The sequence below is a fragment of the Phacochoerus africanus genome, chromosome 10, assembly GCF_016906955.1.
Source record: "Phacochoerus africanus isolate WHEZ1 chromosome 10, ROS_Pafr_v1, whole genome shotgun sequence".
Taxonomy (NCBI): Eukaryota; Metazoa; Chordata; class Mammalia; order Artiodactyla; family Suidae; genus Phacochoerus; species Phacochoerus africanus.
Genome location: NC_062553.1, coordinates 111,813,265 through 111,840,889, shown reverse-complemented (window position 1 = coordinate 111,840,889; position 27,625 = coordinate 111,813,265). Strand labels below are relative to the sequence as shown.

At 36.5% G+C, this 27,625-nt stretch overlaps 2 protein-coding genes across 4 annotated transcripts in view; one reads left to right on the top strand and one right to left on the bottom strand.

Annotated features, from left to right (window-relative positions):
* Window positions 1–27,625, bottom strand: part of ELOVL6 (ELOVL fatty acid elongase 6) — a 449,693-nt gene that overhangs the window by 347,755 nt on the left and 74,313 nt on the right. For all 3 annotated transcript variants that reach the window (XM_047751675.1, XM_047751676.1, XM_047751677.1), the window contains one exon: window positions 22,259–22,370. The gene's annotated coding sequence lies outside the window, so the exon portion shown is untranslated. The remainder of the gene's footprint in view (window positions 1–22,258; window positions 22,371–27,625) is intronic.
* ENPEP (glutamyl aminopeptidase) overlaps window positions 1–27,625 on the top strand; it is a 94,518-nt gene that overhangs the window by 7,774 nt on the left and 59,119 nt on the right. The window contains exons 2-4 of the mRNA XM_047751674.1: window positions 12,004–12,145; window positions 14,733–14,864; window positions 24,081–24,201. Coding sequence (XP_047607630.1) covers window positions 12,004–12,145; window positions 14,733–14,864; window positions 24,081–24,201 — 395 coding nt within the window. The remainder of the gene's footprint in view (window positions 1–12,003; window positions 12,146–14,732; window positions 14,865–24,080; window positions 24,202–27,625) is intronic.

The window sequence follows — 27,625 nt, the reverse complement described above, 5'->3', positions numbered from 1 at the left end:
CTCAGGACAAACAGAAGAGGACACAATGAAGAAAACAGTTTAGAGGTAACATCATCATGATTTGCAGACCGATTGGCTATGGGAAAGGACTGAGTTAAGGTGTAGATCTAGGGTGCTCCAGAAATCTGATCTGATAGCCAACACCATTCCCTGATATTAGAAATAGAATAGAAGAACCAGGTTTAGAAGGGAAGGTCATGAGTTTGGTGGAGGATGTGCCGAACGCCTGTCAGACATCTGGGGAGAGAAAACTAGTGGGCATTTGCATAAATAAATCTGAAGCATGAGGTTAGGGCTTGTGATAAAGAACTGAGTTAAATGGAAATACGGCAAAAAAAAAAAAAAAGAAATCAGCGAGATGGTCTTATGTAATGTATATGTGTGTGTGTGTGTACCATATTCTCACACACAGATATGTATACTCACTTGTAGTTTTGATCTTGAAATTTTAGTTATATGTCAGTTTATTCATTATATTCTTAGACTGGTATGTTCAGCTAGCAGTATACCTACCATCAATAAAGAATACATTTGGTTGGATCTTATTTACTTGTTGCAGGATGCATAGTAATTTCCTTATTTTGGAAGCAAGGAAAAAAAATTTTTTACTTGACCTTGAATATCTTCTATATAGAAAAAAAAGCAACTGGAGAGTTTCCATTGCAGTTCAGCAGTAACAAACCTGACTAGTTCATGACTAGTCCATGAGGACACTGGTTTGATCCCTGGCCTCACTCAGTGGGTTAGGGATCCAGCATTGCCTCAAGTTGTGGTGTAGGTCACAGACTCAGCTCGGATCTGGCGTGGCTTTGGCTGTGGCATAGGCCGGCAGCTGCGGTTCCAATTTGACCCTTAGCCTAGGAACTTCCATTTGCTGCAGGTGCAGCCCTGAAAAGGAAAAAAAAAATGCAGTCAGAAAATAAATAATTAGCTGGTTCAAACTCCTATAAAAATAGACCGGAGTGTGAATAATCTAGATGGGTTGTCTTGCACTGATCAGCCCCCCAATCTTGGAACCCTTTACTAAGTCTGCACAGACACTTAGTTGTGGCTGCCTCGCCCGCATCAGAAGTCCTTCATTTAAGTTATTCACCCAGACCTTGCTGTTTATTTTGCTGGCTCAAGTTAATAAACTGCTGCACATAGCCTGAGAGTCTTCACTGGAAACAGTGCACCAGATGATTTATGAGGTAATCAAGAAGCTGGTTTTTTTAAAGTTGAGGCAGAAGTGAACTGGTTGGTGCTTGTATCATCACTTCCTCTCTCTTGGGCTTTTTCTAAGGTCACCTTGATCTGATTCACTCAGATAAGTCAGAGGAATGTTTTCCTTTTTGTAAATTAACAAGCCACAAAGAATTATATTTTAATGTGTTGGGTCTAGTAAGTGACTTATTAACGCGAAATAGGCCCCTATGGAAAATGGTTTACCTCAGCACATTTGCCTGGTATAATTATTCAGGATGTACCCAAGAGTTAATCCTGAACATATTGTACGTTTAGCTTTTCCGTTAATTTGCAAAACAATTCATCTAATTTAAAAGGAAGTTTTCATCGCTGAATGAAACCTCCCCAACGAATTTGTGATCTAAAATTGTTTTGTACTGCTGTCTCATATACCTTGTTTTCAAATGTGCATATATTTAGAACACTTAGTAACTTTGGATGAAATTTAACATATTCAAACAAAGAGGTCTTTTTTAAAAGTTGAAGTATAGTTGATTAACAATATTATATTAGTTTCAGATATACAACATAGTGACTCAATATTTTTATAGAATATACTCCATTTAAAGTTATAAAATATTGGCTATATTCCCTATACTGTATAATATATCCTTGTAGCTTATTTAATTTATATAGTTTGTATCTCTTAACTCCCTACCATTATTTTGCCCTTCCCCTCACTGCTAACCACTAGTTTGTTCTCTGTATCTGAGTCTGTTTTTGTTTGTTATATTCGTTTACTTTTTAGATTCCACATAGAAGTGATAACATTTGTCTTTGTCTGACTTACTTCACTAGGCCTAATACCTTCCAAGTCTAAAGGTCTTTCATATTATTGCAAATGACAGACTTTCATTCTTTTTTATGGCTAATACCCATTGTATACATATATACTGCATCTTCTTTATCCATGCATCTGATGGACACTTAGGTTGCTTCCACATCTTGGCTATGAATACTGAGGTGCATGTATCATTTCAAATGAATGTTTTCACTTTTTTTCCCAGATAGCACTCAGGACTGGAATTGCTGGATCATATGGTAGTTCTATTTTTAGTTTTTTAAACTCTCCATACTGTTTTCCATAGTGGCTGCACTAATACACATTCCCACCAACAGTGTACCAGGATTCCCTTTTCTCTATATCCTTGCCAATGTTTACTAGTTGTGTTCCTTTTGATAGTAGCCATTTTGATAGGTGTGAGGTGATACCTCACTGTTTTGATTTGCATTTCTCTGATGATTAATGATGTTGAGCATTTTTTTTGTGTGTCTGTTGACCATCTGCGTGTCTTCTTTGTAAAAAAGGTCTCCTCAGGTCTTCTGCTGGTTTTTTAATCAAGTTGTTTGGTTTTTTTTTGTTTGTTTGTTTTTTAGTATTGAGTTGTATATTTATTCATTTATTTAATTTTAAGATTTTATTTTTTTCTATTATAGTTGATTTACAATATTCTTTGAGTTGCATGAGGTATTGATATATTTTGGATATTAACCCCTTATCAGTCACATCATTTACTAATCTTTTCTCTTATTCATTAGGTTATCTTTTTGTTTTGTTGATTTCCTCTGCCATGTGAAAGATTTTACATTTAATTAGATCTCATTTGTTTATTTTTAAATTTTGTTTCTTTTGCCTTAGGGGACAGATCTAAAAAATATTGTTACAATTTTTGTAAGCAGTGTTCTGCCTATGTTTTCTTCGAGGAGTTTTATGATTTCTGGTCTTACATTTTTCTTTAATTAATTTTGAGTTTATTTTTGTATGTGGTATGAGGATATGTTCTTTTTGTTTTTTGCTTTGTTTGCTTTTAGGGCCATACCTGCATTATATGGAAGTTCCCAGACTAGGGGTCAAACTGGAGCTGCAGCTGCTGGCCTATGCCACAGCCCCAGCAACGCAAGATCCAAGCCACATCAGCAACCTACACAGCTTATGGCAATGCCACATCCTTAACCCACTGAGCAAGACCAGGGATTGAACCCGTGTCCTCATGGATAATAGTCTGGTTTGTTATTGCTGAGTCATGATGGCAGCTCCCTGAGAAAATGTTCTGTCCAATTTTCCAAGCACCATTTATTAAAGAGACTCTTTTCCCCATTGTATATTCTTGCCTAATCAGTCATAGATAAACTGACCATAAGTGTGTGGGTTTATTCTGTGCTCTCTATTCTGTCCTATTGATCTATGTGTCTGTTTTTTGTGAAGTATCATATGATTTTGGTTACTGTAGCTTTTGTAGTATGGTCTGAAGTCAGAGAGTGATACTTCCAGCTTTGATCTCTTTTCTCAAGCTTGCTTTGACAAATTGGGGTCTTTGTAGTTCTATATTAATTTCAGGATTAATTGTTCTAGTTCTATGAAAAATGTCATAGTATTTTGATAGGAATTGCATTAAATATGTATATTGCTTTGGGTAGTATGGACATTTTAACACTATCAGTTCTTCTAATCTGTGAACATAGGATATCTTTCCATTTCTTTGTATCGTCTTCAATTTCTTTCATCAATGTCATACTTTTCAGAGAATAAGTCTCTCACCTCCTTGGTTAAGTTTATTCCCAGGTATTTTATTCTTTTTGATGTGATTTTAAATGAGAGATTGTTTTCTTGCTTTCTCTTTGGGAAAGTTCATTATTAGTGTATAGAAAAGCAATAGATTTCTGTATATTAATCTTCTATCCTACAAGTTTACTGAATTCATTTATTAGCTTAATAGTTTTTTGGTGGAGACTTTAGGATTTTCTCTATATATTATCATGTCACCTGCAAATAGTATCAGTTTTACTTCTTTTCCAATTTGCTTTTTCTTGCTTTTTCTTGTCTCACTGCTGTGGCTAGGACATCCAATACTATGTTAAAGAAATTGATGATAATGGGCATCCTTGTCTTGTTCCTGATTCTAGAAAAAAAACTTTCAGCTTTTCACCACTAAATATACTGTTAGCTGTGGGTTAGTCATGTATGGCCTTTATTATGTTGAGATATATTCCTTCTATTCCAACATCAATGAGAGTTTTTTTAATTATGATTGGATGTTGAATTTTTTTTTTTTTTTGTCTTTTTGCCATTTCTTGGGCCACTCCCCCGGCATATGGAGGTTCCCAGGCTAGGGGTCAAATCGGAGCTGTAGCCACTGGCCTACACCAGAGCCACAGCAACACCAGATCTGAGCCACGTCTGCAACCTACACCACAGCTCACGGCAACGCCGGATCCCTAGCCCACTGAGCAGGCCAGGGATCGAACCCACAACCTCATGGTTCCTAGTCAGATTCATTAACCACTGAGCCACGACAGGAACTCCTAGATGTTGCATTTTTGTCAAATGCTCTTTCTGCATCTATTGAGATGGTCACATGATTTTATCCATCTTTTTGTTAATGTGGTATATCACAATGATTGATTTGCAGATCTTGAACTGCCCTGGAATCCCTGGAATAGGTCATACTTGGTCCTAATTGATCACGGCATCCGATCCTTTTTTTTTTTTTTTGGCTTTTTAGGGCCGTACCCATGGCATATGGAGATGCCCAGGCTAGAGGTCCAATCAGAGCTACTGCTGCTGGCCTATACCACACAGCCACAGCAACATCAGATCCGAGCTTCATCTGCAGACTACACCATAGCTCACGGCAATGCCAGATCCTTAACCGACTGAGCAAGGCCAGAAATCAAACCCACAACCTCATGGTTCCTGGTTGGATTCATTTCCACTGTGCCACAATGGGAACACCCTGATCCTTTTTACATATTGTTGAATTTGGTTTGCTAATACTTCACTGAGGATTTTTTCATCAGAGATATTGACTTGTACTTTTCTCTCTCTTTTTTGGTAGTGTTTTTGCCTGATATTAGTATCAGGGTAATGGAATGAATTTGGAAGTATTCCCTCCTCTTCAATTTTTTAGAACAGTTTGAGAAGAATAGCTGTTAGCTCTTCTTATATGTTTGGTAGAATTCCCCTGTGAAGCTGTCTTGTCCTGGACGTTTGTCTGCTAGAGTTTTGTTTTGTTTTTAAATTACAAATTCAGTTCCACTGCTAGGAATTTGTTCAGATTGTCTGTTTCTTCCCAATTCAATCTTGGAAGATTGTATGTCAACAACCTAGAAGAAATGTTGTCCACTTTACTGCCTTATGGTTTTTGAGAATATTCTCTTATGTTTTTTAAATCTCTGTGATAATGATTATAATTTCTCTTCTTTCATTTCTTATTTTGTTAATTTGGGTCCTTTCTCTTATTTCTTAATGAGCCTGGCTAAAGCTTATAAACTTTGTTTATTTTTTCAAAAAAACACTTCTTGTTTTCATTGATCTTTTCTATTTTTGGTCTCTATTTCCTTTTTGATCTTTATTATTTCCCTCCTCTGACCTTGGGCTCCATTTGTTCTTCTTTTTCTAATTCTTCTAGTTGGTAGGTTAGGTTGTTTATTTGAGACTTTTCTTATTTCTTAAGGTAGGCCTATATCATTATAAGCTTATCTCTTAGAGTTTCTTTTGTTAAATCCCATAGATTTTGGATAGTTAAGTTTTTATTTTAATTTGTCTCAAGGTATTTTCTTTTATTTAATTTTCTCTATTAGAGTTGATTTACAATGTTCTGTTAATTTCTGCTGTACACATTCTTTTTCTTACATTATCCTCCATCATGTTCCATCACAGTGATATGTTCCTTATGCTATAAAGCAGGATCTCTCTGCTTATCCACTTCAAATGCAATAGTTTGCATCTACTAAACCCACACTCCCTCCACCTCCCCCTCTCCCTTGGCAACCACAAGTCTGTTCTCCCTGTCCATGAGTTTATTTGTTTTTTTCTGTAGATAGGTTCATTTGTGCCATATGTTAGATTCCAGATTAAGTGACATAACATGGTATTTGGCTTTCCCTTTCTGACTTACTTCATGTAGTATGAGACTCTCTAGTTCCATCCATGTTGCTGCAAGTGGCATTATTTTGTTCTGTTTTATGGCTGAGTAGTATTCCACTGTGTATATATACCACATCTTCTTAATCCATTCATTTGTCAATAGACATTTAGGTTGTTTCCATGTCTTGGCCATTGTGAATAGTGCTCTGATGAACATGCAGGTGTATGTATTGTTTTCAATGAAAGATATGCCCAAGAGTGGGATTGCTGGGTTATATGGTAGTTCTATATTTAGTTTTCTGAGGTACCTCCATGCTGTTTTCCACAGTGGTTGTACCAATTTACATTCCCACCAACAGTGAAGGAGGGTACCCTTTTCTCCATACCCTCTCCAGCATTTGCTGTTTGTTGAGTTGTTGATGATAGTTATTCTGACAGGTCTGTGGTGAAACCTCATTGTAGTTCTGATTTGCATTTCTCTAATAATTAGTGATATTGAACATTTTTTTCATATGCCTGTTGGTCATCTATATGTCTTCTTTGGAGAAATGTCTATTTAGGTCTTATTCCCATTTTTCAACTGGATTGTTGGGTGTTTTTTGTTGTTGTTGAGTTGTGTGAGTTTTTTATATATTGTAGAGATTAAGCCCTTGTCAGTTGCACCATTTGAAACTATTTTCTCCCATTCCGTAGGTTGTCCTTTTTTTTTTTTTTTTTTTTTTAATGGTTTCCTTTGCTGTGCAAAAACTTGTAACTTTGATTAGGTCCCATTGGTTTATTTTTATTTCTGCTGCCTTGGGTCAAAGTATTTTCTGATTTCTTCTTTGATTTCTTCATTGACTCATTGGTTTTTTAGTAGCATATTGTTTAATCATGATTTATACATGGTATATCTTTTTCTATCCCTTCACTTTCATCTCTGTGTGTCTTTAGCTCTAAAGTGAGTCTCTTATAAGTAGCATATAGAAGGGTCTTTGTTTTTTGTATATATAATCGTATTATTATTTACTAAGTAATTTTGTTCCAATACAGATATTTCTACATAAAGAGTACATTTTGAAGTCTGTTAATTGTGAAAAATGCTATATCAGGAATCATAGTTACCCTTTTATAGTTAAAGAAAATAGAGTAAGGTACATTCTAATCCCATCGTCTAAATTTCAGGGACATTTCTAATATATCACCACATGAGATCTACCACATTTCACTCTCCCATAACTCTGTGGAGAGGACAGATATGCTTTGGTAACCATGTTTTATAGATCAGGACACTAAGAATCAGTGTTTTGTGGCTTGCACAAAATCACACTTATGGAGCTGAAGTAGGATTAGAATCTAGGAGTTTTTACTTTTAAAATGGGGTTTTCCTTATAAAATCATGTCAGCTCTGCACTTAAAAAAAGAAAATAATACATATTTTGTAGTCCTTCTGGTTGATGAATGTTAGTTTATGTACATCATTGTAAGTCCAGATCACTGTGACCGAGTGGGACTTGTCGTAATTAACATTTGCTGACAGGACCACTTCCATGGACCAAACACACCACACAGAGACATCCCGAATACTGTCCCATTCCATTTCCAAAGGCAGGCTCTGAGGTACTGTAATCTAAAAAAGGCAATTTCTGCCTACTATCAAGCACAACTTCTTTTAAAGAAAGAATATGAGGAAAGGATGGAAAATTTTTTTCTCTCTTGGGTGCATGGGAATGTATATCCCAGCAGATACACTGAAACGAAGTATTTGAAAACCTAGCAAATGGCTGTTGCTTAGAATAGTGTTATCCCACTCCCTCATCACTTTACCTCCCACACACGAAGGCAGGCATGCACATGCATACACACACACACTCTCTCTCTCTCTCTCTCTCTCTCTCTCTCTCTCTCTCTCTCTCTCTCTCTCTCTCTCTCTCTCTCCCCCAAATTAGTTAGCTGGCTTATTTCTGAGGTGTGACTAAAATGAAACATTCTTGTAGTGAGTGAATTTTTCTTTTCCTTTGCTTGGGGAAGAAATCAGAATCCAGAATTCAGAAGAAAAAGGCAGACTAGTAAACGTGGGGTTGGAACTTAGTGGATCTTACTATAAATTCTTAGTACTCTGAGAAAGTGTACAAGTTGCTTTATATTCGGATGTGTTTGCAATTCGCTACAGTCTGCATGTGTCAGAAACTTGAACTGACCAGTTAAACTGTTATCATCATAAAAACGAACCAGTAATTAGTCTACCGAAGAATAAATTCTTGGCTGGGATTTTTGGCTAATTTTTATTTTGAAATAATTTCAAATTTATAAAAGTTACAAGAATAGTAGAAGAACTCCTAGAAACACTTTACTCAGGTTCACCAATTGTTTACATTTTGTCCTATTTCCTTCCTGCCCCTCTGCACTTCTCTTCCATCATGTTTCCCCTGTTTCCCTCCCTTTAGAGTACACTGAAACATTGTTTCATTGTTTTCCTTTACCTCTTCACATTCAGTTCATATTTCTTAAGTACGGGGACATTTTCTAACATAATCATGGTACAGTTATCAGAATATGAATATTTAACAATGATACAATCATCTACTCCATAGTCATAGTCAACTTTCATCAATTACCCAAAGGTGTCCTTTTGAGAATTTCTTTTGCAGTCCCATATCCAGTCTGGATTCATGCCTTTCATTTAATGTCATGGCTTTTTTAGGCTCCTTTAAAATGAAACAATTGCTACCTTTTCTTTTATCTTTCACAACCTCTGATTTTTTTTTTTACTTTTTAGGGCCACACCTATGGCATATGGAAGTTCCCAGGCTAGGAGTCAAATCAGAGCTACTGCTGACGGCCTATGCCACAGCAACAGTCACAGCAACTTGGGATCCAAGCTGCCTCTGTGGTTCACAGCCATGCTGGATCCCAACACACTGAGTGAGGCCAGGGATCAAACCCTTATCCTCATGGATACTGGTCAGATTTGTTTCCGCTGCACTACAACAGGAACTCCCAACCGCGATATTTTTGAAGGGTACAGGCCAGTTATTTTGGAAATATCCTTCAGTTTTAGTTTGTCTGATTTTCCTCATGATTTAAAAATACAAGTTAAGCATTTTTGTCAGTAATTTCACAGAATTGATACTGAGTCCCTTTCAGGAAATCACATCAGGGGATACATTTTGTTGATGTGTAATATTACTATCTATTGAGCATTTAATACTATCTATTGATCATTTGCTCAAGGCGGTATCCAACAGTTTTCTCCATTATAAAGTTATAATTTTTCTCTTCTAAGTAATTTTCAGAGAGATTCTTTTAAACTATTTCCTTTTCTCATCAAACTTTCATCCACTTTGTTTTGCATCCACTGATGATTTTCTAAAGCCATCATTCCTCCTAAAATTATCAGTAAGCAATCTACTGTAAAGAAGAGCTTTACAGAGTTCCCGTCGTGGTACAGTGGTTAACAAATCCGACTAGGAACCATGAGGTTGCGGGTTCGATCCCTGCCCTTGCTCGGTGGGTTAAGGATCTGGCATTGCTGTGAGCTGTGGTGTAGGCCGGTGGCTATAGCTCCGATTTGACCCCTAACCTGGGAACCTCCATATGCCTCAGGAAGTGGCCCTAGAAAAGCTGGCCATTGTGTCCTTTTGACTTCTTCCTATTCTTTGAACACTTCCTTACTTTTCAACAATGAAAGATGTTCCAGGATCATCTTGGATCCTCCTGATCCAGCACTGAAGTCAGCCATGTTTATAATGAGTCCTGGTTCCTTTTAATGGAGAGTAGTGGTGTTTAATGGGAATTAGTTGTGCTCATTGGTAAAAGCATGTCACTTCTTCTAGTCTTGTTCAGCAGATGAAACTAGGAGACACATGTCTCTCTGTGTATTTTTATATCCATTTACATATATATTTGTGTATGTGTGTGTGTGTGTGTATATATATATATATATATACATATGAAAAAGCATTGAAATCATACTGAACCTGCAATTATATTTCAAACACCAAGGTCTAGTCTTCCTCTTTTACAAGTGTATAATTCTCTTCCATAGCAGTGAGAAACCTACCTTTTGTTAATTCTTTTTTTTTTCCATTTGCTCAAGCCTAGAATACGAAAGTTGTTTCTGAATTGCTAACTTACACCACTGTAACAATTCACACTTACTTCCTGGAGCTCAGTGTTGATTTACAGTTATTTTTAGATAAAATTTATTCATTAAATGCACAAATCTAATGGGAACAATTCAATGAATTTTGAAAAATCCACACATCTTTGTTACACACACACATAACAAGGCATAGATTTTTTCCATTATCCCAGAAAGTTGTCTCCCTCAGTCAACAGTGTCCCAAAAGACAGTCATTTTTCCAGTTTTATTTTTTACAGATTAGTTTTCTTGGCTGAGTTTTTAAACAAGTAATTTTTGTATCTAGAATGTTTTAAAAGAAATCCAAAAATAATTTTTTTGTAGATGGATATTGACCTATGGCATATAGTTTTTTAGATTAAACTGATGTATATAATACATCCTTGAATCCAAATGCAATGCAGACTCTTACTATGACCTCTGCTGATCCCCGCAGTCCCTCCAGTTCACTATCCTACAGCCACACTGGACATCTTTCAGGACCTCAACCACATTAAATTCTTTTCCACTTTAGAGTTTGTATACTTGCTCTTCCCTCTGTTAAAGAAACACGTTTTCCTTAATCTTCACCCATGTGGGGTTTTTCTCATCATTTGGATCTCAGCAAACCATCACCCACTTCAAGAGACTGTCCCTACCTAATAATTGGTAGATTATTGACTCTACCTAATAATGCTTATCACTTTTCCTGAGTCATTTTCTGTCACTTTCCCATTTTGTTTTCTATATAGCCCTTATTTACTTATCTATCTACCTATATGTTCTTTCTTATTCCCTCAGCACCTAGAAAAATGCCTTGTGCGTGTGTGTGTGTGTGTGCACATGCGCATAAGGAATGGTTTCAATGATATTTACTGGATGAATGAATAATGTAATAATTTAGATCGCTATTCATTATAAAATACCTTTCTTAGTTTCTGAGAATCCTGAAGGACAAAATATTTTCCTTCCACAAATTGTTAATGAATATATATCCACATTTATTTACTTTCTCTTTCTTTTACACTTTTTACTCTGCCTACTTCTCTAATGAGCAAATGTATAATATCTTACTTGATATAACTACACGTAAAAAGTATATATTCATTGATTTTTTTGAGCAATTACTCAGAAAAATATTTCCACTTTGAAATGATGAACCATTAAACATTAACATTTTAGCTTACACAAGCAATATGCCTAGTTAGAGCCATAAAAGAATATTGTCTTTTTCCAAAAGTGGGCTGTAAACCTGGCCAAAGGTTGTTTCACTGGGAGACTGCTCAGGGCACTGCCTTTGCCTGGAAATGAAACTGAGTTTTTTTCCTCTGGTGTAACATAAGTAAGAAAGAATGTGCTATTAGGGACAGGAGCTGTGGACTCTGGAATACACTCCTCTACTCCATGACAGAACACAGCTGTTCGCACTTACAAGGACAGTTACAAGCAAGCCCTTGAGTTTGGCTTTGTGTTTATCGACTGGTCACTTGATAGCTCTGGGGTGAAAAGAGTGATACCTCATAATTGGATTGATTTTTGCTCATTTAGAGTTTACAGATTTTTAGTTATGGTACCAAAACATCTAATTATTCATATAAAATACCTGAAGCAGCTTCTGAATTTTCATTTGTTAACCTAAAAGTTCCAGGAAAAACTTTGATAACTATTTGATGGTTTTCTGGATGGAAATTCATTTTAAGAAATGCAAGTTATAATTACATAGTTGATTCTTTTCTATAAGAATAGAAACATAGGGGCTGTATAAAGAGGCAACATATATTTCATTTGTTTGTGTGTTTGTTTTTCTAAGGAGCATAGCAGCCACTGATCATGAACCAACAGATGCCAGAAAATCCTTCCCTTGTTTTGATGAGCCCAACAAAAAGGCAACTTATACAATATCTATCATCCATCCCAAAGAATATAAGGCACTTTCAAATATGCCAGTGGAGGTGAGTATTTTTTAAGTTTTAAAACTTATGCAGACAGTCTATTTATAATATAAGGTAAATTATCTGGTTTGCTATGAGAAGCCACTGAATTCTAAAATTAAATGTGCTCTAATGGCTTATTTAGATGCTTGAAAATATATTTGGGCAATCCCTTTTCTTTGAATACTAGATGTTTTTAACCCAAGAGATCACAATCTAGTCAAAATACCATGTTGGGTTTTCTAAGCAAGAGCAAATACAGTAGACACACATCAACTGGGTTCTTCTTAAGTCAAAGAATCCCCTAGTCATGACAAATTAAAGGCAAACTAATGGAATTACAGACTTAAAAATATTCAATGGCCTAATCATTATTCTTGGTTTTCCGCTGAATATAAACCCAGTTTCTAATACAGAGCTACAAAAAATCATCACTTAAATGGTGGAGTACAGACACCAACTACAGAGATCACTATGCCCATAGGTATTCTAGTGAAAGAGAAATACTTATTAAATGTTAAAAACAAAACAAAACAAAAAAGACTACAGTAAGTTCTGTCTGTATAGTTATTTTTTATGTTTTTTCTTTTTGTCTTTTCTGGGGCTGCACCCGCAGCATATGGAGGTTCCCAGGCTAGGGGTCTAATCAGAGCTACAGCTGCCAGCCTACTCCAGAGCCACAGCAATGCCAGAGCCACAGCAATGCCAGATCCAAGCCGCGTCTGCAACCTACACCACAGCTCACAGCAACGCCAGATCTCTAACCCACTGAGCGAGGCCAGGGATTGAACCCGCAATGTCATGGCTCCTAGTGGGATTTGTTAACCACTGAACCACAATGAGAACTCCCTGTACAGTTATTACCATGACTCCTCAGTTACTGCTCTTCATCCCCATAATGGGTAATGCAGTTAACTAAAATGTCATTACCTCAAAGTTGAGGTTTATTATACATTATACCTTTGATATGTAAAAGGGTCAAGCTCATCCTTAAATATAATTGTCACCTACCTGATACCAGAAAAGTACTATGACTACATTACATCTCCCATCTTTCTGACCCACAATCTGAAATATCGTCACTGAAATTCATCCTCTTTAATTACAAATATTCCTTGAAAAAGCAAACAAAAGCTACAAGAGAGTTAAAAAGTAAACTGTCAGTGTCAATTAGTTTATCAACTTCTCCTCTGCTGTCAAGTCGACACCTGGGCAATTGCATTTTGATTGGAGAAGAAAGAGGAAAGGATGAACTTAAAATATGACACCCTAATTCAGAAGATTGGATCGGAGTAAAATGCCATCAGAATCTTTTGGTATAGAAGGGAGAAAGAGAAGGTGGGAGGAGAAAGAATGCAAACTTTACTAACCTGTTTAAGATTTCCACACATGACCTTTTCATTTTGTAGAGTATACTTCTTCACCTTCGCTTAGTTCCAGAAACTAGTCCTGGAAGAAGGTGAATACTCTGGCTCCTTAGCAAATTGAAACTGCTACTAGGTTTTCATTATAGAGTAACTTTGCTAAGGCTCCAACTCTTCTCTACACGCACATAACATGTTTGCCTTGTCAATGATGCATCAAGTCCTAGTCCAGGTTCCCTCTTTTAATCCCTTTTTAAAGTTTCCTACTGCAGTGTGACTCATTGTGGCTTCAGGGCATGTGGAAATGTTTAAACAATGGGAAGCAGAAATTAGGCGAGTATTCATGGCTGGAGTACTAGGGCTGGTGATTGGCAGTGAGAAAGGCAAAGCTGGCACGGACAGAAAACCATGCCAGATGGTGTCAGGAGTTGGCATCAAGTAATAAAATCCTCTCCCTCTCCATGGTAACCCAGGCAGTGATTTTAGTGACCAATGTGGGTCTCTGATGGAGACAACAGGAAATGGAAAAGCCAACTCAACATCCTTCTATGCCTGGTACAGCTATTGCCCCTAGCACATAGACAAATCAGCAAATACCTGCTTAGTTCTTCCTGTGTGCAAGGCACTGAGCACCAGCCCATTCTTCATTAAGGGGTCATGGTATCTGCTCAAATATTATGGTCAGGATTGTGTGTTTAATGTAGAAAGGTAAATAAACTCCTGTCCAGTTTATATCGCAAAGTTGTATTTCTCCCTGAGAAAACTCACAGAGTGTAGTTTAGTCACTCTTTCATAGCACTAAAAATAAGACAAATTTTCCTTTAGTCTTCTCAACATCACCATTTAGGGGTAAAATTTCTTTTTGCACTGGAGTTCCCATTGTGGCACAGCACAAACAAATCCAACCAGGAACCATGAGGTTGCGGGTTCAATCCCTGGCCTCGCTCAGTGGGTTAAGGATCCGGCATTGCCATGAGCTGTAGTGTAGGTAGCAGACATGGCTCGGATCTGGCATTGCTGTGGTTCTGGTGTAGGCTGGCAGCTGTAGCTCCAATTAGAACCCTAGCCTGGGAACCTCCATATGCTGCAGGTGTGGCCCTAAAAAAAAAAGACAAAAAAAAAATTCTTTTTACCCCTAAGTTTTGACAAAGGACTTCTGACTGGAAAGCCAGTTTGGAGCAACTATTTGTCTTATGCATGAGTGATCTTTTTATAAAGAAAAGATTATCTTTTGCTTTCAATAGAAAGAAGAGTCTGTGGATGATATATGGACTCGAACAACTTTTCAGAAGTCTGTTCCTATGAGCACTTACCTGGTATGCTTTGCTGTACATCAATTTGACTCTGTAACAAGAACGTCAAATAGAGGAATACCTGTGAGTACCATTATATTTTAAGAATTTACCACCCATGCATTTGTGGTTTTCTACTTTTTTTTAATAGTTTTTTTCTTTCTTTCTTAGAACAGACTAGAAAAGCCCATTAGTCACCAGGGTCTATGAGCCTGATGATACAATGAAAATATAGAAAAAAAAAAGTAAGCTGAAAGGACCCAGGTGAAAAATAAACGAAATAGCGATAGGAATGGATGGATAGCCTTGAATTATTTTAAGGAGAAAAATTACTATAAATTCAAAGCTATCTCCTAAGTATACCAGCACAAATGTACTAAATATCTGAGTATGTCCAAATTAAATGGATGGGCATATGTGTTTGGGTGGGGTCCTAGATGGAGGCCAGAGGGAGCGGAGGAAACCAGAAATAGGTGAATATCCTTCAGGTAAGTAAGCACTGAGATGCTTGTGGTACCATTTCATTATGTAACTTAAAATGGGACAACAACAAAGTTATCAAAAAGCATTTTTCAAAAGTGTAAGAAAATACAAATAAATTTTTTTTAGATCAAGATGAAGAACTCAACAATTTTCTTTTAAAAACTAAATACTCTCACCTAATTATTTTTCTCTTTTTGGAAGCCCCCAATTTGCTCGTGCCCTAAACACTTGCTAAGCTACCTAATGGTTAGTCCACTACTGTGCTACATATTACACACATAAACCATTACAATCTTTGCAATATAATTTTATAAGGAAGAAATCATCACTCCCACTTTACAGATGAGAAAATTAAAACAATGAGTTTAAGTAATTTGCTCAAGATCACCCAACTAGCAAGTGGTAGAGACTCAAATTACAGATTCTTTTCAAACAATGATCTCGGCTAAACTTTCTGAAATGTGGTGGTGCTCCTTCCACCACCCCATCTAAAGAGACAGGCAACCAGAGTTGCCTGCAAAAGACTGGTTTTGCTCGCTGAAAAAAAAAATGTGGGGTTCTTTTCTTCAAAATTGAACAGAATCTTGCAGAAGAACTTAAAGCCATCTAGTGTGAATGTCAATTCAAGGCAAATTCCACCTCTTTGGCATCTGACTACCTCCCTACCCACTCACTTTAAATTGAAATCTAGCACCTAAAACCCAAGCACAAATGCTCCCAAGCTTTCTCACTCCGGAGAGAATTATAGGAAAAACACTCTACTTAAATGTAACATCAGCAGGAACCTACACCGATCTCACAGTACTACATTATTAGAGCTAAACAGACAACTAAGACAAACAGGCCCATGAGGAAAACAAGCAACAGAAAAGAGAAAATCCAAGACAAATAAACATAAAAGCAGTGTGAGTAAACAGAAATAGTTAGGGAAACAAAAAAAAGGCAAAAAAATTAAACATTCTCACACACAACCAGTAATTATTATACTCAGAAATTCAAGAAGATATGATCACCAAAAAATAATAACAGAAAACTATGAGAAAACAATCAGAAATAGTAGTCAGAGTTCAAAAACATAATTTCCAAAGCATGACCTTGATGTGACCCCCAGGGAACTGTTGCTCATTCCTTCCAAAACCAGAGCCCAATAAGCCCACAGCTTTAGTTCCTGCCAGCTGCTTTGTATTTTTATCAACCTCAGGGAGATGCTTATATTGTTCGAAGCCCTGATATATTTTGTGGGTTTTCCACTTTTATATTACATAGACATTTCTCTATGTTAGGAACAGTGGGAGTACATCAAAGCACCAATTTACTGCATGATCTAGAGCCAAAGTCTCTGTATTACTTGCTCAGCTAAAAAACGAAGCTATTCAGTTTTTGTGTATTACAACATTTTTAGTAGGAATTTCATGAATCAAAAGACTATTCTTACTCATTTTGCTTCTGACAGTATTATTATGGTACATATATCGGTTGCTATTCATAATAAGATTATATACTGTACAATCTAGGAGTCTATAAGACCCTGACTGAACTCACTATTCTGGCAAGAATCCCTTTATATCAATAAATGTTGAACCAAGGCCTATCTTCTTCTTTTTTTTTTTTTTTTGAATTACGTTGCTGTATTGAAAAGCACTCAGCTTACGGTTAGCAAGCAGTTTCATTAAATCATGATAAACATTACAAAGAAAGGTACAGGCAGAAAATTAGACAACTCTTTAGGGAGAACATAGTCTGTATCCAGTGTATTATAATGTAATAACCATTGTGTTGGGAATAAGGAGAGAAGATGGTTTAAGACCAAACAGAACTTCCTTGCAATTAGCTATGGAGCCCTAATTTTTTTTTAATCTGTTAATTTCAAATAGTCATACCCACATGCAGGAAGTGTTACTATTTTTCACCAATATCTGGTTCTCCTCTACTCTGAGCACAGGTGGGGGGTGGGGTGGGGGTGGGGAATGATAGTTCCCTGCCCCTTTGAAGTAAGGCCTATGTTCTTAATTGCTTACCTGGAGTAGCAGATATTAGTCTTTGAACCATTCACTGTGCTAAAATGTCCCTGTTGAACCATTCACTGTGCTAAAATGTCTGTATTGCTCATGAAGATCAGAAGGCCCAAGTCTAAAAAAATTTTAGGATAAAAAGCAACCATGTTTGGAAGGTGGCTGAAAAGACAACTCTGCATATTTCCTTTTGCGGTTTTTTGTTTGTTTGTTTTTTGGCTGCACCTATGGCATGCAAAAGTTCCTGGGTTAGGGATCGAACCCAAACCACAGCAGTGACAAAGTTGAATTCCTAACCAGGAGGCCACCAGGGAGCTCCATATTTCCTTTTTTGAATACTAATTGCATTATATTTTTAATGCAATGTTATATAAGGTGCAGCTCTATGACATAGTGATTTATAACTTTTAAAGGTCATACTCCATTTATAGTTATTACATAATATTGGCTATATACCCTGGGCTACACAACATGTCCTTGCAGCTCATTTATTTTATGCACAGTAAATCGCTCATTTATTTTATGCATAGTCCCTCTCCTCACTAGTAAGCACTGGTTTGCTCTCTATATCTGTGAGTTTGTCTCTTTTTTTGTTATATTCATTAGTTTATTGTATTTTTCAAAATCCACATTTAAGTGATACCATACAGCATTTGTCTCTATCTGACTTATTTCACTAAACATAATTCCCTGCAAGTCCATCCATGTTGTTGCAAATGGCAAAATTTCATTCTTCTTATGGCTGTTAGTATTTCATTATATGTACACTACATCTTCTTTATTAATTCATCTATTGATGGACACTTAGGTTGTTTCTATATCTTGGCTATTGTAAATATGCTGCTATGAATATTATGGAGCACATATCTTTCAAATTAATGTTTTTGTTTTCTTTGGATATAAATCTGGAGTGGAATTGCTGGATCATATGGTAGCTCTATTTTTAGTTTTTTGAGGAACCTCCATATTGTCTTCCATGGTGACTGTACCAGTTTACACTCCCACCAACAGAGTACAAAGGTTCCCTTTTCTCTACATCTTCACCAACATTTGCTTTTTGTGGTCTTTTTGAGGCTAGGTTTTCAATGAGTTTGATTTTTATAATATTTTAATGAATTAAAAAATTATTTCTTTACCGTAAGTTCTTCTAAATTAAGGGCTTTTAATCATCCCTGAAGGAATGTATTTAATTTAAGAAGCCACCAAAGATTACTAATGATTTATATTCTTTACTTATAAAGATTCTTATTCTTTACTTAAATTTACAAAAATAATATTAATAAGTAAAATTCTATGAGGTTAGATTTTTTAATGTTAACTGTTTGTTCTGAAAAATTCTACTGCAGTAATAATAATCATTAAGTATCAAACAACTCAAATTTTGACTCAAATGAGAAGTAAGCTGTCAATAAATATTTTGTGTAACCCAGGTGATGACACGGAGCTTCTTCTCACACAGCACCTCATGGCAGCTGAGCTCTGGAACTCTAAAGTTCTGAACATATTTTAAACCTTCAAAGCCTCAGCAAAAATATAGTCCTTAGTCACCCAAACCTCTAGCCAAAGTTTTGCGTATTTGTAATAATTTATCTGTGGATAAGGAGCAAACTAAAATTTAGGAACAACATGTCATATTCCTGTGACAAACAAAACCCGAGAAAACCTAAAGTATCACTCTTCCTTTTTTTTTTTTTTTGTCTTTTTGCCTTTTCTAGGGCCACACTCACGGCATATGGACATTCCCAGGCTAGGGGTCTAATCGGATCTGTAGCCGCAGGTCTATGCCAGAGCCACAGCAATGCAGGATCCGAGCCACATCTGCAACCTACACCACAGCTCACGGCAATGCCGGATCCTTAACCCACTGAGTGGGGTCAGGAATCAAACCCACAGCCTCATGGTTCCTAGTCAGATTCATTAACCACTGAGACACGAGGGGAACTCCTCACTCTTCCTTTTTGCTAAGTATTCCTCCTCCCCAAATTTCTGCCAACTACTAGAAAAATACTTAGAAAAACATAAAGTTATAAAATTAAACACACTGATGACATTCAGTAATACCAGCTAGGTACCTTAAACAATTAAAAACAATATCAAATTCTTTTTTCTTTCTCATCCTGGCTACATCAGTGTTGAAAATAAAATTGAGGGTTCTTCCAATCAGAATGTTTTGTCAGTCTTTATTGAGCACCTACTATGTGTACAAAGAGGATGCTAAGCCTTAAAGGGATTGAAATGTGCTAAGAAATCTGTGCTTTAGTTGAGATGTGAAACAGAAGCAGTCACCACTCTCCAATGTCACTGAAGTGTGTTTTAAGGTCTTCACTGATTATACCATCTCCTCATTCTCCTAGTATTTCTAATAGTAATGTGGATACCACAAGGTGGACATCCCGCACATAAAAAAGGGAAGTACAGACAAAGAAAATTATAGACGTTAACTATTCAATGTATTATCTTTCATGATACTACTGTTCTTTCACTCTCTCTCTCTTTTTTTTTTTTTGTCTTTTTAATGGCCACACCTGTGACATATGGAAGTTCCCAGGCTAGGGGTCGAATCAGAGCTACAGCTGCTGGCCTACAGCACAACCACAGCAAGGCCAGATCTGAGCCACACCTGTGACATACGCCACAGCTCCCAGCAACACCGAATCCTTCAACCCACTGAGCAAGGCTAGGCATCAAACCCGCATCCTCTAGTCCTGTTTGTTGCTGCTGAGTCATGACAGGAACTCCTCTGAGGATACAAATGTTCTTGATGGGACACATAAAACTATTACATGTCAAGCATTGTTTATGCTTTAGCTTATTTAATGCTCACATAAACTCTCAGATAAGTACTATTGTTATTTCTATTTTATAGCGGGTGGAAGTCAGGTTTCATTCCCAGGAGTAGAGAAAAGCAGTATGCTATGATAAGAAACCAGCTTTGTGCTGAAGTTTAGTGTCGGTTTTGTCTTCATTTAACTCGTACACAATGAGGAAGTCTACAATCCTTATCTAAAACCTTTGTGACTAGCTATATGTTGGAATTCAGAAATTTTCAGATTTGCAGAAGGTAATATGGTACAAAATTGCATATTACTGAGTCACTACAGTGGGATCTGGGGTGGTACCTTATAATCAAACAGTAATATTTCTACAGAAATATATTTGTGAGAAAAGTAAAAATTATTTCTTTAAAAACTCCTATAAACTCAGGTCAGATGGTACTGCTAAATTAATTTTCTCAGAACAAATAAACTTTTGATTTTCAGAACTCTTTGGATTTTATAATTGTGGAAACGGGCCTAATGAAAGAATTGGGGTAGTTACCATCAGTGATGCAAAATATTGTATTTTGTTGTTATTAATAGTGCCAGATTCATAAAATAGATGTGTAGAGCGAGACACTACCTGGTAAGTGCTTATCACTTTACCTGGAAATTTTTAATTATTCAGTAGGACTAATAAGTAATCATAATGATAACACATAAAAGGAGTGAGGCTGCCAATTAGAATAAATTCTTGTGGACTTAAATTCCATCTCTCAAATTCCCAGAGACCCTTAATTAAAAGGACAATATTAACAATTCTCAAAGCCTTCTTTATAGTAGGTTCCCACATGATAAGAGAAAGGCAGCAACAACAACAGTGATAAAGCAGATGGATCACACCTCCCAAAAGAGTAATCAGCTGCATACAGGCTTTAGCAAGCACAGAGTTTACATTTGACACCAGATCCACAGATTCAATTATTTGAGCTACAACTAACAGTATCTCCAGCAGTGGTACAGCTAGGTAATCTAATTCACTTAGGGAACTTACTGTCTTTAAAAACTAAATATATGCATTTAAATTAGGTTCTTAAAAGCTTAAAAACATCTGTATGTACATATACATACATATATATATACATACACACACACTTATGTATGTACATATGTATATATAGATAGATAGAACTTATATAAAGCCTTTATATTTAACCTTTAATAGAGTCCTTGAATAATAAATGCATATAGCCTTTTTAGATGTTAAGAAGAACGAATATACACACATGCTCACCTCCTCACCCCATGCTATTTGAATATGGTTAGTCGTATCTTTAAAAATAATATCAGAAAAGCAAGTAGGTAAACTAGAAAGATAGCAATTATTACAAAGCAATGACAAATCAGGAGTAATTGACTGAACTGGACAGAAGTGTTGAGGCGTAGCAGATGATGGAGAAGTAACTACTTCTATCAAAGCCCATAGAAAGGAATCTTTAAAATAAAAACATTTTTTTATATATATGACAGATAGGACACATAGATATGCTTCCGTTAATGACATTACAAGGTTAATAGGCTATGTCTATATATTCTATGATTGCTTAGCTCAGTTGCTCAAAGCAATGGTCATAAAATGATTGATAATGCTTCAAAATAAGGGTCAGAGATCACAGACTGTCCAGACAGTAGAGATAGAACATACTTCTAAATGGTATTGAGTTTCTCAGAAACAAAGGAGAAAGGGACTTTTATTTTGATTGAATTTACATTGATATCAATCCTTTTTAAGGTCACTGCACTCCTGTTGCTGCCTATAACAGAAACATATGGAGAGAGAGCGAGAGAAAACAAAAACAAAAACAAAAACAAAAACAGATTATACTGTCTGAGAAGCATTCTGGTTAAAGGGAGTCAATCTACCAGTGTGGGCAACTAGAAGATATTGGTAGAAAAAGCACATTCTCCTCCCCATTGCTTTGCCTACAATGAGGGGTGTCACTGTAAAGTCTCCTTCCTCTTTTTCAACACTCTCACTCCCCAACTCATATTATGTGCAACACAAAAGTACAGAGTGTGTAGACAACAGGAACTACGTGTTGTGGTAGAAATTCTGAAGAACTTTTGACACAATAATCAGTTCACAGATGAGAAATTCTGAGTCTCGGCTTATAACATGGCAATCTTATAAGAATGTGTTGGTTCTGATTTCACAGTGGGCAATTACCTTTGCTCTGTGTAGTGGCCACCAACCGGATCTTAGTTTCACTCAACTTCTTGGAAAATGCATGTTGTAGTTCACAAAGAGAACGGGAGGGCAGTGAGGAAATCCATTACTTCTGGAAAGCAAACCAAAACACAAACTTAAACGAAACATGGGATGATAAATGAGTGAGTTTTGTAGTCTTTGCAGATGAAGGTAACACATCTTTACTCATGCAAATAAAGCAAGAATGTCAATTACACAACAGATGTGAGAACAGTGAGCCAGTGAAGGTAATTCAAGGGATGCCTTTTAGAAATGCCTCCTTAACTTATTGGATCTTTCTGCTGTTGTTCACTTCTGAGAAAAGATGACTAAAGGTGTGTGTCTAAAAGAACAGTAAAACTAGAGATGCGTCTAGAATAAAGGAAAATATACAAAGTTTCTCTTTTTCTTTTTTTTTTTGAAGATGATGAGTTCCTATTCTGGTTAGGTAGATGGGCTTGAACTTATCAGGTGACTGCATCCTTTGCTTTACTTTTGAAAGCAAAGTTTTGAATCAGGCCTAAAGTTCAGCAAGTAGACCTCATTTGAATTCCTCACTTTTAAAAAATGATTTTTTAGAAGAGCTTTAGGTTTACATCTAAATTGAGAGGAAGAAACAAACATAACCCGCTTGCTCCCACACATGCACAGCCTTCCCCATTATTAATATCACTCCTCCAAATACTACATTTGTTACCAAAGATGAACCTATATTGACACATTATAATACCCAGAGTCCTTGGTTTACCCTAAGGTTCACTCTTGGTATTGTATGTTTTATATATCTGGACAAATGTATAATGATATATATCCATCTTTATTGTATCATACAGAGTATCTTCACTGTCTAAAAATCCTCTGTGCTCTAACTATTCATCTCTCCACTCGGCCTGACAACCACTGATTTCTTTACTGTATCCATAGTTTTGACTCTTCAAAAATGTCATATAGTTGGAATCATTCCGTATGTAGCCTTTTCAGATAGGCTTCCTTCACTTAGTAATACGCATTTAATATTCCTCCTTGTTTTTTCAAGGTTTCATAGTCCTTTTTTTTTTTTTCTTTTCTTTTTACAGCCACACGTGCGGTATATGGAAGTTCCCAGGCTAGGGGTCAAATGGGAACTGCAGCGGCTGCAACACAGGATCCAAACTGCTTCTGCGACCAATACCACAGATCATGGCAACTGAGGATCCTTAGCTCACTAAGCAGGGCCAGGGGTCAAACCCTGGCAACCTCATGGATACTATTCATGTTGTTGGCTGAGTCACAATAGGAACTTCCCTGAATCATTATATTGTAGACTGTAGAAGTAGAATAGTTAAAATATCAAAAGGGAAATTTGAATAGCAATGGATAGAAAAGTACAAATGGAAAACATGTATCTAAGGGCTCTTAATATGAGGGAAATCTCATGCTTTTATGTCCTCAAAAACAGATGCATAGATAGATACATGAAAATTAAAAAGACAATGTATGTTCTAAATAGAAAAAAGTAATAACATTTAAAAATATATTGGACATTATGCTAACCATTATTTCTAGTCTCTGAAATTACCTCATGGGTTATATAGTATTCTTTTCCTTTATAGCGAAGTCTCAGAGAAGTAAGTGATCTGTCCATGACCACTGGGATTCCTATTAGATTTGTCTGACTCCAAGGCCCATCTTCTTCCCACTATGTCATGTACCATAGTTTTTGTGTTTCATCAAATGAAGAATTTTTAGGTGGTATACTTCAGTGATAAAGCATTTGACTGCAAATGAAGAATTTTCACTGGATTTTTGTGTTTTTTAATAGCTCACTATATATGTCCAGCCAGAACAAAAGCATACAGCTGAGTATGCTGCAAACATAACCAAAAGCGTGTTTGATTACTTTGAAGACTACTTTGCTATGGAATATTCTCTTCCTAAATTAGGTGAGAGTCATTTTTATTTTCTTTTTTTAATATTGCCTTTGTTTTCACCTAAGTTAACTCATTTCCTCCAGTTTTAGCATCCTTAGTTAATGGTCATCCCTTAGTCTTTTTATTATATGCATACATTGTGTGTCTAATACTTACTAGATACTGAAAGATCCAGTCTGTATTCCTCCAAGAATAATGTCTATACTCTGTTCTTACCTGATAATGTACAGTATTTTATTTCTAAATAAAAATTAAAGTATATATGTAAAACTGCAGACACTGATAATGATGGAGCCAGAAACGAGCAACCTAGATGAGGTGATTTCAAAAGTAGTGCTCATCTCAATAGTTTACATTGCCTCTCCACCATCAGTGAGTTAATAAAAAATAGGGCTAAATAATGCTGTCAGAATCCTATGTACTTCCAGTCTTTCCACTATTAAACAAGACTAATTCTAGATTCTTTGGCAGTTAAGATAAAATGCTGGTGCTCCTTCCATAAGCATTTTTCTCATATGGAGAATGGGAGGAATGTGTTTTGTTTTTAAAATAAAAATAGTCTTATAATCAAAATGGTGTGGATATGACACTTTTATCAATAGCAGAAATGCTTTATCAATAATCTTGAGTGGGATTAACAATGACTTTAAACGTAAGACCCCTATAGATGAGAAGGCAACAAGAAAACAAACCAACCAACAACTTGACTTCTCTATTTCTGTTTCTGCCCTTACTTTAATAAGTTATCAGGGCAAAGCAACTGGAATGCCACATCTGTATATGGGAATGGCGGTGGCTCTGCGTAACCTTGTGGATGCTCCATTTTTTTTTAAAAAAATTTTGATCCAAATAACTATTAGAGAAGGAAACAGGAAGACAAACAACTTTTCATCAAAATCAGAATAATATCTAATAAAATGTTAAGCACATAAATTTAAAAGTCTTTTTCTTTTTGTCTTTTTTTTTCTCTTTTTGCTTATCCTTTTTTTTCCTCTTTCTGCTTTTTAGGGCCAAACCTGTGGCATATGGCTAGGGATTGAATCAGAGCTACAGCTGCAGGCCTACACCACAGCCACAGCAACACCAGATCCCAGCTGTGTCTGTGACCTACACCACAGCTCACAGAAATGCTGGATCCTTAACCCACTGAGTGAGGCCAGGGATTGAACCTGCAACCTCATGGTTCCTAGTCGGATTCATTTCTCCTGCGCCACAATGGGAACCTCCTCTTTTTATCTTTCTTGTACCACCCAGGATAACATGGATTGGATGTACATATCTCACAGATTTATTTCTCTATTCTCTTTTTTTCCTACCTCTCCCCTATTTTTTCTTCTTCTCCTTCTCCCTCTCACCTCCCCCTCTTCCTCCTCCTTTTTTCCTTCATACTTTTATATGCATTTTAAACTCTTTCAGAATTGACTCTTAGACTTTGCTTACAATTGATTTCTGCATGTATTATACCCCCAAATGAAATGCACTGGAGTTAATTATAATGTCAACACCCACCAGAGAAATAAGGTTACAAAAAATTCCTTTTGTTCATGGGTTAGGTACAAATTACACTCTGTAACATTATGGAAAACATTGGCCCTTGAGGATACTATTTCTCCAAATATTAAGAGGATATTGTCAAACATTGTGATAAAATAAACAAGCCTAAGAAGGAAAATAACACTAAAAGGAAATTACCGCTGGAATTCTGACCTCCATTTAAGAAATATCCATTTTCATTCTTTAAGAAAAATCTTTAAGAATCTCTATTTTAACCATAAAGACAGGACCTTATAAGTTAGATAAAAATTTATTTTCATTTATTTGCCTCATTTAAATTATATACAATAACAAAGAAATTTCCTATTATAGTTCATTAACATTATTACAGTTCATTAACCGTAGACGCTGTATTCTGTCCACTAATCAAATGGAACATTTTCTGTTTTGGGACTAACGTAAAACTGATGAATACTGTATCTTCCTGCCTAAAATTGTAGGTCCAGGGAGATCCCCTCATGGCTTAGTGGTTAACAAACCCGACTAGCATCCATGAGGACGCAGGTTTGATCCCTGGCCTTGATCAGTGGGTTAAGGATCTGGCATTGCCATGAGCTGCAGTGTAGGTTGCAGACTCGGCTCAGATCCTGTGTTGCTGTGGCTGTGGTGTAGACCGGCAGCTACAGCTCCAATTGGACCCCTAGCCTGGGAACTCCATACGCCACAGGTGCAACCTTAAAGAGACAAAAAGACAAATAATAATAATAAAATAAAATAAAATAAAATAAAATAAAAGTGTGGCTATAATTTAAAAGAATAAGCTAAACTAAACTAAACTTACAAGTCCAGGAGTTCCCATTGCGGCTCAGTGGGTTATGAACTTGACTAGTAACCATAGGATGCAAGTTTGATCCCTGGCCTCGCTCAGTGGGTTAAGAATCTGGCATTACCATGAGCTGTGTGTAGAGCAGATAAGGCTTGGATCCCGCATTGCTGTGGCTGTGGTGTAGGCTGGCAGCTGTAGCTCTGATTCGACCCTTGGTCTGGGAACTTCCTATGCTGCAGGTGTGGCCCTAAAAAGACAAAAATAGAATTAAAATAAAATAAAATAAAGTAAAATAAAATAAAATAAGATAACAGGCCCCGGCAAAAATAGGGAACTGGAAATCTATATGAATTTCAACATTTTAGACCCCAAGGGGAATTTAGAGAGAATATAGTCAATTCTATATTGATCCAACTAATTTAATACACACATATAAGTGGATAGTAAGCTATTCAGTTAGTAGGGAATCAGGCTGGCCTCAAACTGTACATAACTAGAGAAAAAGTGGAATTTTGTATTCTCCAATAATCTGTTTCCTTGTATAGAAATATATTTATATATGCTTGGAAGCTCTGTACTTCTAAGTCCTCATTTGAAAACGTCATTCTCTTATTTCTTCTTTTTTTTTTTGTCTTTTTTTTTGCTATTTCTTGAGCCGCTCCCGCGGCATATGGAGGTTCCCAGGCTAGGGGTCCAATCGGAGCTGTAGCCACCGGCCTACGCCAGAGCCACAGCAACGCGGGATCCGAGCCTCGTCTGCAACCTACACCACAGCTCACGGCAACGCCGGATCCTTAACCCACTGAGCAAGGGCAGGGACCGAACCCGCAACCTCATGGTTCCTAGTCGGATTCGTTAACCACTGCGCCACGACAGGAACTCCCATTCTCTTATTTCTTATAGCAAATGCCCTAAAACAGACGCTCAGTGTTAGCTAAGTAAAAGCCATGGAAAAAAGCAAATGAAAATGAATTACCAAAAGGAACAAAGACATAAAATTATAGAAGACTTGAAAAGAGCCTTGCCATAGTGTTCTTAAAAAATAAAAGACACATTAATATCTGGAGCCAGCAGGAAAAAGTTCCATGGAAATTTTGAGCGCATTAAAGGCAGAAA